A 13,064-nucleotide genomic window follows, 5' to 3' on the forward strand; every position below is an offset into this window, starting at 1 on the left:
AAAGAGTGTCTCGAGGGAGGAAAGAGAGGTACAGAGATACAGGTTTGGGGAAAAAATTCCCAAGCTTGGCAACAAGTGCCATTTATTAGAATTATAGTATTGCTTTTACAAGTAGAGTGCCTCCTACCTCAGGACTGAGTCCGTGCCAGATTTCACACCTTGCAGGTTTTCAAGAAAAAACTCGGAACTTTAATTCAACGAATAGGGGACACGTGAAATCGAGAGAATAAGATTCTTTTCATCAAAGAATACATAATATTGAAGAAAGTTTGCAAAACAAAATTAAATAACTAGGTAAGTAAGGCTGACTCGCAGGCTGTGCTGGATTTAAAGCACTGGCGTGCTAGTGAAGCTGCCAGAGAACTGCAGCTTCCTGCATGTGTGGAAACATGATCTATCGGCTACTTCAGAGAATTTCAACAACAGAGCAGGGAGGGTATCTCAAATAATAGTCAAACCAAGAACCCTTGATCTGGTTCACCTTCATTTTGTGCCTCCCTCAGTAGATGTCTTTGGCCAATAACACTGATGGTGCATTATGTGAGTTCAATGAACAATTTATAATTTATATGAAGTTCTTTTGTTATGTAGTATTATTTCTAAGCAGCAATTGTATTAAATAGCTTGTTTTACAGTCACTGCATATAAAATTAGACTTAATGTTCTGAATGTATTTTGTATTGTCAGAGAGTATTCATCCATACTGTGTTGTAGAGTTGGACAATCCAGTGCAGAAAGTCACCAGCTCAGTGATGAGCAGCATTTCCAACCCCTTGTGGGACCAGCAGTTTGTGTTGTGAGTAAGGTGTTTTTGTTTGTTTTAAACACTTATTTCTGCTGCTTTGCATTTCTTGTTGCTGTGTTTTTGCCCCTGAGTTTCACTGATTTCAAAAATAGTTTTGTGGGTGTTGGTCTTAAATTCCTAATAACCCATCTCACCTAAACCGACTACATGAAGCTTGATGCCTTTTTATACTCGTATCTGCAGCCTAAGAGCATAAAAAGTAGAAACAGGTGTAGACAATATGGCCCTTCCATTCAACACAAAAAAGGCTGATCTTCTGCCTCAACTCCATTTCCCAGCACTCCCCATAGCCCTTATTCCCTGAGAGATCAAAAATCCTTCTAACCCAGCCTTAAATATATTCAGTGGTGGAGTATCTGCAACTCTTTGGGGTAGAGAATTCCAAAGATTAACAACTCTTTGAATGAAGAAATTTCTCTTCACCTCAGTCCTAAATGTTGAACGAACCCTTTTCCTGAGACTGTGCCCATGTCCTAGATTCCCCAGTCCTGGGAAACAACCTCTGTCTCCCTTGTTTAACCCCTTCAGAATTTTGTATGTTTCAGCGAGATCACCTCTCATTCTTCTAAATTCCAGAAAGTATAGATGCCCCAATTTGCTCAGCCTCTCTTCCAAGGAACCAATCCAGCGAACCTTCCCCTGCAAGACAAGTTTATCCTTACCTAAATATGGAAAGAAGAAAGAAAGACTTGCACATTTATATAGCGCTTTTCACACCACCAGATATCTCAAAGCACTTTACAGCCAATGAAGTACTTTTGAAGTTACTGTTGTAATGTAGTAAATGGAGACCAAAACTGCACACAGTTCTCCAGGTGTGGTCTCATCAAAGCTCTATATAACTGTAGCAAGACTTCCTTATTATTATACTCCAGTTCCCTTGTAACAAAGGCCAACACGCCATTTGCCTTCCTAATGGCCTACTGTACCCGCATGCTAACTTTATGTTCCTTATGTGAGTACACCAAAGTCTCTCCGAACCTTTACAAGTTTTCACGCTATATAAAAAGTATTCTGCTTTTCCGTTGTTACCAAAGTGAATAACTTCACCCTTCCCACATTATACTCCATCTGTCACTTGTTATCCACTCTATGCCTCCTTGTGGTGTCTCTCTGGGCATTTGAGTTACGTTGCATATGGGCACAATCAAACATGGGTTTTGTTCTATTTATTTCAGTTTATTTTCTGGTTGCAGCACATTGACACACATTCATGCTGTACAGTATACAAAGCTCAGTGTGTGTGGTACTGTGATGAGTGAGCTTTTGCAGTGACTTGGCTAGCGGGTAATCTTGGGGGACTGACCCTGGAGTAGTGGCAATCCTATGGTGGAGTATAGCTCTTGTTCATAACTTAGATTATGTTTAGGTGAGGCATGTACCTTTCCCTCGCACCCCCACTACACCTTCACCTGCAAGAAGGTGCTTCTGCTTGGTTTGAACTGGGCATAGTAAAGATTAGGCATGCGTATGCACCCTGCTCCACCAAGGTTCTGACAACTTAGTGCCCTGAATTTCCTTAACCTGGTTTAGAACCATAGAATGATGAAGCACGGAAAGGGGCCACATTCAACCCCTCATGCCTGTGCTGGCCCTTTGGTAGAGATATTCACTTGATTCCACTCCCAAGCTCTTCCCCATATCCCTGCAAACTTTTTTCCTCCAGAAATTTTTCCAATTCTCTTTTGAATGCTTTACTTCATTTTCAACGAGGTAAAAATGTGATGATGAATGCGGGGTGAGTAGCGTCATACTACAAGAAACACCATGTAATAGTTGAAAGGTTATTTGTTACAATTTTAGAAAAGCTACCTTCTTGCAATGTATTCCTCCACAAAGTGAAAGTAAATCTGACGCTGCAGTCATGATTTATTTGAACATTGCAAGTTTCTTAAAAAATGTTTGTCTTGCATTTTTGTCAGCCTTCCTCCTGCTGCTGTCCCTGGGGAGAGTTTCTGCTGTTTGATCTTGTGCACGCATTACTGGCTTTGTTAGAAGTTAATGAAGAGTTAAAATTTAATTTCCTTTTCCTTTGCGTGTGTGCATGTGTGCCTTCTTAGAGCAATGGGATTCTATTATCCAACACCGGTCATGGTGTGCCAGGTCTTTGTAACCATACGGGGTTATTCCACAGGTCAAACAACATAGTGGCAGGTCAGATCACGACAGTGACGTGTTAAGCATGAACAAACACATATTGACAGAGCAAAAGAATGAGACGTTAGGCCAGATAAGCAAGTGCTTGGTCAAAGAGAGTGGGGTTCTATTCAGTCTGGAAGGAGGTAGAGAGTCAAAGCGGTTTGGGAAGAAATTCCAGAGCTTGGAGTATGAAGGGCTGAAGGGCAAACAAAGTGGAGATTTGCAAAATCAGCGTTTTTAAAAAAAACATAGAACTCTCAGTTACATAGAAGGAGGTGCGGTGCGGTGCTGTGGGTGTGTGCATGTGTAAGTGTGCACGTGTGTGTGTGTGTGTGTGTGTGTGTGCACCTAATCTGAGGTGAGGAAAACATTTGAAATTGGATTGCAAAGTGCTTTAGAAGCCAAGAACTGGCAGCTAATTTTATCCTCCTTTTTTTAAAATCCGACAGCGAGTTGAGTGCCAAGTCGAAGAAACTTCACATGCAGATTTTGGAGGATGGAAGACCCTCAGAGAGTGCGTAGCTGACAACATCGTTAGGGTTGTGCCAACCAATTATTTCTTTAATTGAACATTCATCATCATGTGAGATTAAGTGCTCTGATGCATGAAACCATGTAAATTTTACTTTTTCCCGGTTAAGTTTTGTGAAGTTTGTTGCACGTAGAGTGATCTTCCAGTTTAGGCTTTTTTTAAAAATTCACTGGATTTTCATAGGAACAGAAGTGGAGCATTCAGACCCCGGAACCTGCTCTGGCTGATCTGTACCTCAACTCCATTTGATCCCTTTTGTTCTTTATCACTTGATATGATTGTCTAACAAAAGAATATCTGCCTCAGTCTTGAAGATTTCAGTTGTATTGATCCAGCAACAGTGGTCTGCTAGGAGAACAGGAGTTCCAGATTTCCACTACCCATTGTGTGTTTTTGTTTTAAAATGCTTTCTGATTTTAGTCCTAAATGGCCTGGCTCTAATTTTTTAATTTGCTTTCCCTTGTTCTGCATTTTCCCACCAAAATAAATAGTTTATATGTATCTTTCCAATTGATCTCATCGTTTTAAAGATCTCTGTTAGATTATCCTCCTCAACTGTGTAAAATGGAATAAAAGCCAAATGTGTGCAACCTGTTCTCATAGCGGAACACCTTAAGCCTTGGTATTGTTTTGGTGAGTCTGCACTGTGACCCCTCCCAAGGAAAATGTGAGAGTGCCAACACTGAACACAATGCTCCAGGTGGGACCTGAACAAGACTCTGTACAATTGAAGCATCTTTCCATTTGCATTCCAGCTCCACTGAGATTTAGACCAACTTTCCATGACACTTTTTGATTACATTTTGTACCTGTGCTTTAGCTTTTAATGATCGGTGTTTAAGAACACTCCAAGCCCTTTGTTCCTTCCCAGTTCCTAGTCTATCACCATTGAGAAAATATTCTGATTTGTCTTCCTCCGATCCAAAGTGGCTGAGCTCACACTTCCCCATATTGTACTCCATCTGGCACAGTTTCATGCACTTATTTAATCAATCTATGCCCCTTTGTAACTTCCTGATCCTGCCTTCACAGCTCACTGCACTTTCTAACGATGTCTTCTGCAAACTTGCATATCTGCAATAGCAATATCTTGCTTGATATTTGTGTAAAATAAAAAGTGAAATTGCTGAAATGTATAGCAGGTCAGTTGGTAGAAGTTTACTGGTGGATTTAATAGTTCTAATGAACCATCCCACCTGAAAGGTTGACTTTTATTTCTCTCCAGTTGTCTCTGGTTCACTGTATTTTGAAGGGTGTTATTTTTATTTTGATCATGTTGCCTTCCTACTGCAGATGCTGCCCTTGGTGAGGTGACAGTACCCATAGACCTGTTCAAAAAACAGCCTAGCGGGAGACAAAGCTTTCGTCTGGCGAACACACAGAATGGGAATAATTCAGGGTCCATCACAGCCGAGGTAGCAACCAGCGCCAACTCCTCGGTCAATTCTGAGTCATGCATATCTTAGGGGCACTGTTCTTTTCAAATGGGATTTTATATTCAAATTGACTCTTACTGTTTTGCCCTCTCGGATTGTGAGCGAACCAAATAAAAATGGCAAGAGCTTAATAAACATGGGATGCTAGGAAATGTCCAATCTGAAGACAAATCAGTTTATTTCAAACAAAACTGTGTTCTGATTATATCTACAAATACATTAATAGAGTTACGTTGGAAAGTGACCAGCCGTTCCTTGGAAAATCAAATGTCTTTGTGCTTGACATAGGGATGTTGATGCTGGGAATGAGATATTTTTCATTTGGATAGCTACAGTTGGTAACAATCACTCCCAGATGAAGATTTTCCTGGTTTTAGGTTAGTGGTAAGCTCCATCTATTTTGCCTTCACCTCAAAGGAACTGCACATGCCGACATTCCTCTGTTCTTATTTCCCTGTAACCACTTCAGTATTCATCACTATTTTTGCTTCATTTGTATCTGAGATTTTTACTCCGATCCCTGGTCTGCTGCAATAGGGGCTCTTTCTGCGTGTCGATTTCCGATTCCAAGTTAAAAGGCAGGAAAAAAGACGAGTTAAGCAACAGTAGCCTGGATTCAGTCCAGTATTGGCAAGGGACAGAGAACTGGGAGAAAGAAAATATCTCTAATTTGTCAAAGGATTTTACTGCTGATAGGGAAACTGGCAGAAAAGAGTTGCCGAGAACTAAAAATGAGCTATAGTATTGAAAGACTGAGTGGAACATCCATGCCCTGTCCTCTAGTACTATGATGCAAACCTTCCATTTTGATGTGTGCGAAGAGGAGTGCTGGGTGCTCAGTGCCAATTTTTCTCCCTGTAGTGAAGCACTTCACGTCCACAAAACGCTCCTCCTTCTCTCTGTTACAATCAAGGTTTATTGCACCTTTTTTTTTCTTTTTTGAATCTTTTTCCCTATTTTCAAAATTGGAAAAGTCCCTTATCTCCCTCAATCTTTGCTTCCTCCCATTTGTTTTGAGTCGAGTGTTTTAAAATGATGGTTTGATGTTACGTCACTCTGTTCCTGTTTATCTTTTGTCCTAAGTTTTTCAAGTATGGGGACTTTGTCTTAAACATATTGAGAAATCCAAGAACAATAATTTAGCATTGCCAAACTCCTCCGGCCTTTCGATCTAACCACTCACCCAGGGTTTGTAATGCAGATAAGTTTTTAAATATTCATCATCCTACTCAAAACTTGGAACTCCAGTATGCCACATGATTCCAATGCCTTACCATGATTACTGTTTAGTGCTTCTTATTTATTAAGCAATCCTGGTATTATAATTTAAATACCTCTGTCTTTCATGGGTTTAGCCTCGTGCTCCTTTAGTTTGGTTTTGCCTGCTATCTTGCTTCTGCTTTTGAAACAACTTTTTTCCTCATTAAAGCCAACTAAAATAGACTAAAGGTCAATTGTGGGGATTTTTTTTTGACCATTTTCTCCCATTCCCTCTTAGCAGATTGACAACTTGTTTGAGTTCTGCAAGTCATGATTGCCTCAATGAAGAGCCCATTGGGTATTGACAGGCTATTCAACTATGCATTTGAAGGTTGGGCAGGTGGGATGGAGATAGGGAAGAAGGCGTATTGCAACTAAACTCTATCCTACGGTATCCACATGTGCACTTCCAGTAGTGATCGGTGACTTTTTCCTTTCTTTCTTCCACCCACTCCAATCTATTGTCGTTGAGCGACTTATAGCATCCCTATTGCTTTCCTGGCTCTGATCAAAGATAAATCTGAGACTTCCTAGTCAGTATTGGTCAAACACTTATTAGGTAAAAATTCTTGAGTTGTGGGGAGAGCCCAGTTCATGTTTGGCATTTTCAAGGGAATACAGATGCCGAGGCTCTTTGTTGTCTGCCAAGAGCGCATCTGAAAGCTGCAGAAAACACCATTTGGATGAAGCAATATTTTGAAAGGATACTCTATATACCTGTGGTTGAAACTCCCTCCCTCTGTCTTGTACTTGAGCCCTAACTTGTAAATGTGTGATGGAAGTGTGTTTATAATAGCTCTTAAATGTGAACATCATAATCTTTGTTCATTTCAGTTCTGTTACATGGAACCTAATGAAGTTAAATGCCGGCAATCCCCTTCACTGCTTTCAGCAAAGAAAGTGGAAAAGGATCGAACGGTCATGCCTTGTGGCACAGTTGTTACAACAGTAACTGCTGTGAAGACCAAGCCTCGAACAGATGGGAAGCTTTGTGGAACTCCAACAGGTAATTAAAGCTGACTGAAGTAGCTATTGTTAGTCTCTTACATCCAAGTATTTAAAATCTATATATCACGAGTAAACCTCTCTACTTCAGAATAATACTGGGGCTAACAGGCTTAACTAAAGAGGACACTTTGATTTACAGGTGATTAAAGAGTGATCTAATTGAGGTCTGTAAGATTATTAAAAGATAGATAGTTTCTCTATTCTCCTGTTGAGGGAAGTCCACAACAAGTTGACTTAGAATTACATTTGGGCTATTCGGGAGTGATGTCAGGGGGCATTTTTTAATCAAGGACAGTGGAAATTTGGAATTCTCTTCCTCCAAAAAGCTGTTGAAGCTAGGGGTCAATTGAAAAGCTCAAAGCTGAAGTTGATAGATTTTTTGTTAGGCATTGTATAGTGGATGTAGAACCAAATCGAGTGCAAGAAGTTGAGTTACAGACCCGCCATGATTTACTTGAATAGTGGCGGGACAAACTTGAAGGGCTAAATGGCTTATTCCTGTTCCTATGAACTTTCAGTTTAGCACACTGCTGAAATATTTAAAGTTACCCTCTCTCTTCACTTTACAACAGTGACTGCACTTCAAGAGAAAAGTACTTAATTGGACGTATAGCACTTGGCGATGTCCAGTGGCTGTGAAAAGGCTCTTTACAAATGCAAATCTTTCATTTCAAAACACTAGTTTATTGGAGTATCGTCCAGTATCTTCCTCACCTACGTGGCTGAACATAAAACTTGGCTGATCCAGCGAATTGAGTAGGTTTTTCTAATGTTGAGCAGTCCCATGCTGAACCTCATCCCATCCTGACCAGATCTCTCTCTCTCTCACTTTTCACTGGGGAGGGGATGGACAGTGATTACAACAGGCCTCTCTGCCTTTTTCTGTTTCTCCTCACTGCCCCTAGCCTAGAGTGTATATACACAATTGTTGGTGTACAACAGGAGATCTTCCACAATGCTGCTCAAACTAAAAGTGCGAACCACTTTTTATAGGATCAGAGGTATTGTAACCTGTATTGTACAGTGTAATATCTGCTTGCCAAAGTGCAACTTAGTGCATCCCTTAAGGCTGCAAGATGTAATTGCTGAGTATGGAGGTCAATTGGCAGCTTTTCTTGTTGTTGCTGGAATATATATAGATGGAAACGCCAGTGTTTTCTTTGAAAGAATATTTTACTGCCAACAGTATGCCAAATGTGCAAAACTTATTTTTTAGTAAATGTATGAACTAAGTAACCTTACCCTGGCTAGAGCTGCCTGAAAACAGTGAGTTGCAGGCTTGCATCTGTTGTTTCCAGCCTCTGCTCTGCCAAACCTTCTGGACCTAATTCTAGGTGGGTCTTGGCAGGGAGGAGCTCGGGATTTTGATCCCTGCAGGGAGCAACCTGTGTCATGCCCGCCCATTGTGCGCCGTAAATCTTCAATTCTGCACATTGGGAACAGATCTTGATTAAGCCTTAAAAAATAATTTTATGGTTGTATGCACCTATGCGGTGGTTGGAGTTCAGGAGAGACATTGAAAGAAAATGTTATATCCTGCTGGTTGCAGAATTTCTCAAAGAAATATGTTGCTGAGAACATTGAGGTGAGTAGGTAATGTTACCACTCTTAAGGATCCCTGGAAGAGCAATGAAAATTCCTAGTGCTTTTTAAATTGTTTATTGGCATTTTTCTTAGTCTTTCTTTTAAACTATTATGTTGAAATTATAATCCGTCTTTTTCAGCGTGTCTTAACCTTCATACACTTAATTAGTTAATTTAATGACTACCTATCATCTATGTGCACATGCATGCTATGTATCAGATGTGAGACTAATATCACCAACTAGATATCTTTGCTAAACATCTGCAAATAGAGTGACCATGATTTTACGTTTTAAAAAAAAACATTTTTTCTTTTGTTACCTCTTTTCCAGATTCCTCTTCTAACCTCAGGTGGATGTCATACTGGCAGCAGCCACTGCCTCCCAGGAGGCTGGCTGCTCTTGGAGGGTGGGACTTCTGCCCCTGGGGTCCTTGATCCCAGGGAAAGGCCACCACCGGCCTGTCAAAAGCTTGAGTGGTGCATGATACGGCGAGCCTTCCTGGGATAAGGCAATGGTGGGGGGGCTCTTGCTGGCGGCCATGACTGCCCATTGCCTCCGGTATAATTTTGGCCATTAACTCGCACTCTCTCACGAGAGAGAGAGAGAGAGTGAGCGAGCGAGCGAGCGCGAGAGAGAGAGAGAGCGAGTGTGCACTCTCTCTTGCTCACTCGCTTGCGCTCTCCATAGATGTTGAGATTGAAACATGGGGCCCTTTTCAGTCAGAGTCTAGAGTTGGAGCCGATAACAATCATCATCCTAAAATTTTTTCTTCACAAAAATTGCAGACTCCCCAGTAAAGATCTCTACAGAAGTGAAAGATGCTGATTTGGAGACCTTGGCTGTAGGAAACTCTGAACAGGGAGCACCAGTTAGTAAAGTCTTGTCATCATCTGATACAGGTACATATTGTCTGATGCTAAGGGTGCTTTTTTGTTTGGGACATCTTGTTTAATAGTGGTACGAACATTCATATCCAGAACCTCGCAGTACCTTCATATTGTTAAATTTGAGTGCTGAGGACAGAAACGCTTTATTTTTCGATTTTGGGTATATGATGTCAGCATCAGTTACCCTTGAGTTAAGGTATAAAACAGATAAAAGTAATCTGTCCATAATCTTGCCCAATTATGTGCTTTAGCCCGTCCTGCATAAGTCTGGCATGTAGTGGCATTGTGACAATGCTTACCAAATTGGTGATGAGCGAGAGGCAAGTTTATTCTGCTGTCCTACACTTCTCTACAGTTAGCCACCTTTTGTAGTGAATGACATTGGAACACCTTGAGCCACTGTAGCTTGTGCGCAAGCATTGTTTGCATAAGGATGTAAGAGCCCTCTAGATATAGAGCTCCATGTGCAGAACCATAGTGCAGCACAACTTTGCAAAAATTATGCTGATGTTTCTTGCAGCACGGGCTTTCTCACCTTGGTTCGACCATACTTGGAGTACCATGAACGGTTCTGGTCTCCGTATTATAAAAAAGGATTGAGGCACTGGAGAAGATGCAAAAAAAAATTATGAGTATGATAGCAGAGCTGAAAGGTTATATGTATCAGGAAAGATTGAACAGGTTGGGGCTGCTGTTCTTTAGAAAAGAGAAGGCTGAATGGTGACCTAATGGACGCCTTTAAAATTATGAAATGGTTTGATAGGGTCGGCGTAGAGAAGATGTTTTCACTTGCAGAGGAAACCAGAGTCAAGGGCCATAAATATAAGATAATCACAGATAAATCCAACAGTAAATTCAAGAAAAACTTCTTTGCCCAGCAAGTGATTAGAATGTGGAGCTCACTATTACAAGGAGTAGTTGAGGTGACTAACACAAATGTATTTAAGGATGATGGAGACAGGATGGAGAAAGGAATAGAAGGGGTTGTGTTGTTGATGGGGTTAGATGAATAAGGGTGGGAGGAGACATGTGGGAGCATAAACCCCAACTGTGGGCCAGTTGGGCTGAATGGCCCATTTCTGTGCCATAAATGCCATATGATGGAACTTTTGGACCTAATATCCTTGTCCCATTCCTAATAGATTTTGCATTTTAATATTTGAACTTGGTTTTTCCAATTTACATGAAGGGAGGAAAAGCAAAACAGATTTTCCTTATGAGATGGAAGTAGAAAGCCTAAGTTTAATGCACTTTTCTGCTGTCCAGAACAGACCAGCGTTGATTAAAACATTTGGGATTAAATTACAGCCACAGCTGGATGTGGGAAGTAAATATAATGTAATTATGCATCCCATTGGGCATCAGGCATTCAAAATGTACACTGGCTTCAAAAATAAGTTCCATTTTAAAAGAAATCATAGTCCACACAGCATGCACTTCCCTGTTGTGTCTTTTTATCTTTGTCTCATTGCTCATATCTATTTTCTTTGTGCTTGTGTGCTCATTATTGCTGCATGTATTGCCAACTGCTGTGCTTTTATTGTAGCAGGAAGTGCAAAGCCCATGCTTTTGGCAGTTGATTGACCTGTAAGGCCTTGACTGTCCAGTCTCCTCCAATTTAGTTTGAGTAACCATGGTGATCAAACAATCAAGTGTTTTCTTAAATCCTTCACTCCCGCCCCCAGAGTTGCCTTTGTTGGTTCAAAAATCTGAAAGATTCAAGCTCAAAAATTAGAATAATGATTCAGAGAAGGTTATAAATTAATAACCCCCATTATTTAGGTGTTGGCTGTGACTCCGGGTAGTACGTTTGTCCTAATATCAGAAGGTCGTGGGCTCAAGTCCCATGAGGTTTGAGCATAAAATTCCAGGCTGACATCCCAATGCAGTACTGAGGGAGTGCTGTACTGTCTGAGGTGTCGTCTTTCAGATGAGACACTAAACCAAGGCCCATCTGCTCTCAGGTGGCTGTCAAAGCTCCCATGGTATGATTTTAAAGAAGAGCAGGAAATTTCTCCCCAGCCAATGTTTAACCCTCCATATCTGGCCATTTGCCTCATTGCTATTTGTGGGCTGTGTGTAAATTGACTGCTGCATTTCTTCCATTGACTGCATTTCAATTGTACTTCAGTAGCTGTAGAACACTTTGAGAATGTGAAAGGTGCTGTATAAATGCAAGTCTTTTTCCTTTCTTAAAAGACAGGAGCTGTTAATTAATCCACTCTGTTTCTCCTTGATTGTCCCCATGGGCCAGAGCACTCTAGCTGACTCAGCAGGTGGGCAGTCTAATCAAGTACTTTGGTAAATTCAGTTTCTGAGACAAATTTGAAGAGATGCTGTTCAAGGGAAGCTCTGGTCTTTCTGCCTTGGTGGGGAGATGTTTGGCAACTTTGCGTTGTTGGGCAAGGGTCAAACTCTGCCTATTCCCATTTCCGTCCGTATTTCATGAGCTTTGTTGATCTGTTCCAATGTTTGTAAGAGCTCTACCATGAAGTACTTGACCTGAATGAGTGATTAAGGCTGAACATAATTACACCGTACGTAGACCTTACTGTAGCCAAGTTTATCTTTATTCTAATGTACAGAAAGTCAAATTTCTAATTCAGCAGTAAATAGAAGGACACTACACACTAGATTGTCAGTGGGTCTTGGACATGGTATCATAGGAATAAATATGCCAGTTGAGGAGAATATACTTTTGGTATGATTTGGATTCAATTGTAGTTGCACCCGGTATAGTTTTCTTTTTGTCAGATGCTCTTATTGTGGTAACCACAGATCGTTCGGCAGAGTTTTTTTGCATTGATTTCGATCTTAAATTGTTGCAGAACTGCTGCAATTGAGTGGCACAGACCCAGTGGCTGAAGCAGCGATTCGACAACTAACTGAGTCTGCAAGGCATGCGTTGAAATCTCCCATCAAGAAAAGTACAATTGTAATTTCGGGTGTTACAAAGGTAGGTTCTGTATCTTGTCGGAGGTAATCTTCCCATGTGACTTAGTCAACAATTCCATTCATTCTTCCTCCTTTCTCAAACAAAAACGTCCAGACTTTCCAAATTTGAGATTTGTTCTGGGTGTTATGCTATGTTTATTTTATATTTTATGCGAAATATAATGCATAATAGGTAACTGGTTTCCTGGAGATTACTTGGTTTGGCTTAGCGAGCTGAGAAGGGCTTTTCCAATCACGTTGTTCATGGTTTTTTCCCCTTTTGATTGGGAATTTACTGGTGTTGAAGACACATTGTGGGGGCATTGATGGATTCCAATATTTTTCACCCTTCAGTTCCTAAGTGTAAAATATTGAAGGATTCCAGCTTCTAGACATTATAGTATATTCAGGTATAAAAGCTGTTGGGTCACAAAACCAAGATGGTATGCATGTTTTTATATTTACTTTTAGGATTAT

The 13,064-nt window shown here is 40.7% G+C and overlaps 1 protein-coding gene across 2 annotated transcripts in view; it reads left to right on the top strand.

Moving 5' to 3' along the window:
- Window positions 1-13,064, top strand: part of LOC121290622 (C2 domain-containing protein 2) — a 63,656-nt gene that overhangs the window by 44,712 nt on the left and 5,880 nt on the right. For both annotated transcript variants that reach the window (XM_041211300.1, XM_041211301.1), the window contains exons 7-12: window positions 688-796; window positions 3,394-3,458; window positions 4,770-4,891; window positions 7,007-7,178; window positions 9,552-9,665; window positions 12,482-12,609. In XM_041211300.1, the coding sequence (XP_041067234.1) occupies window positions 688-796; window positions 3,394-3,458; window positions 4,770-4,891; window positions 7,007-7,178; window positions 9,552-9,665; window positions 12,482-12,609 (710 nt within the window). The remainder of the gene's footprint in view (window positions 1-687; window positions 797-3,393; window positions 3,459-4,769; window positions 4,892-7,006; window positions 7,179-9,551; window positions 9,666-12,481; window positions 12,610-13,064) is intronic.

Source organism: Carcharodon carcharias, chromosome 18 (genome assembly GCF_017639515.1).
Source record: "Carcharodon carcharias isolate sCarCar2 chromosome 18, sCarCar2.pri, whole genome shotgun sequence".
NCBI classification, from domain to species: domain Eukaryota; kingdom Metazoa; phylum Chordata; class Chondrichthyes; order Lamniformes; family Lamnidae; genus Carcharodon; species Carcharodon carcharias.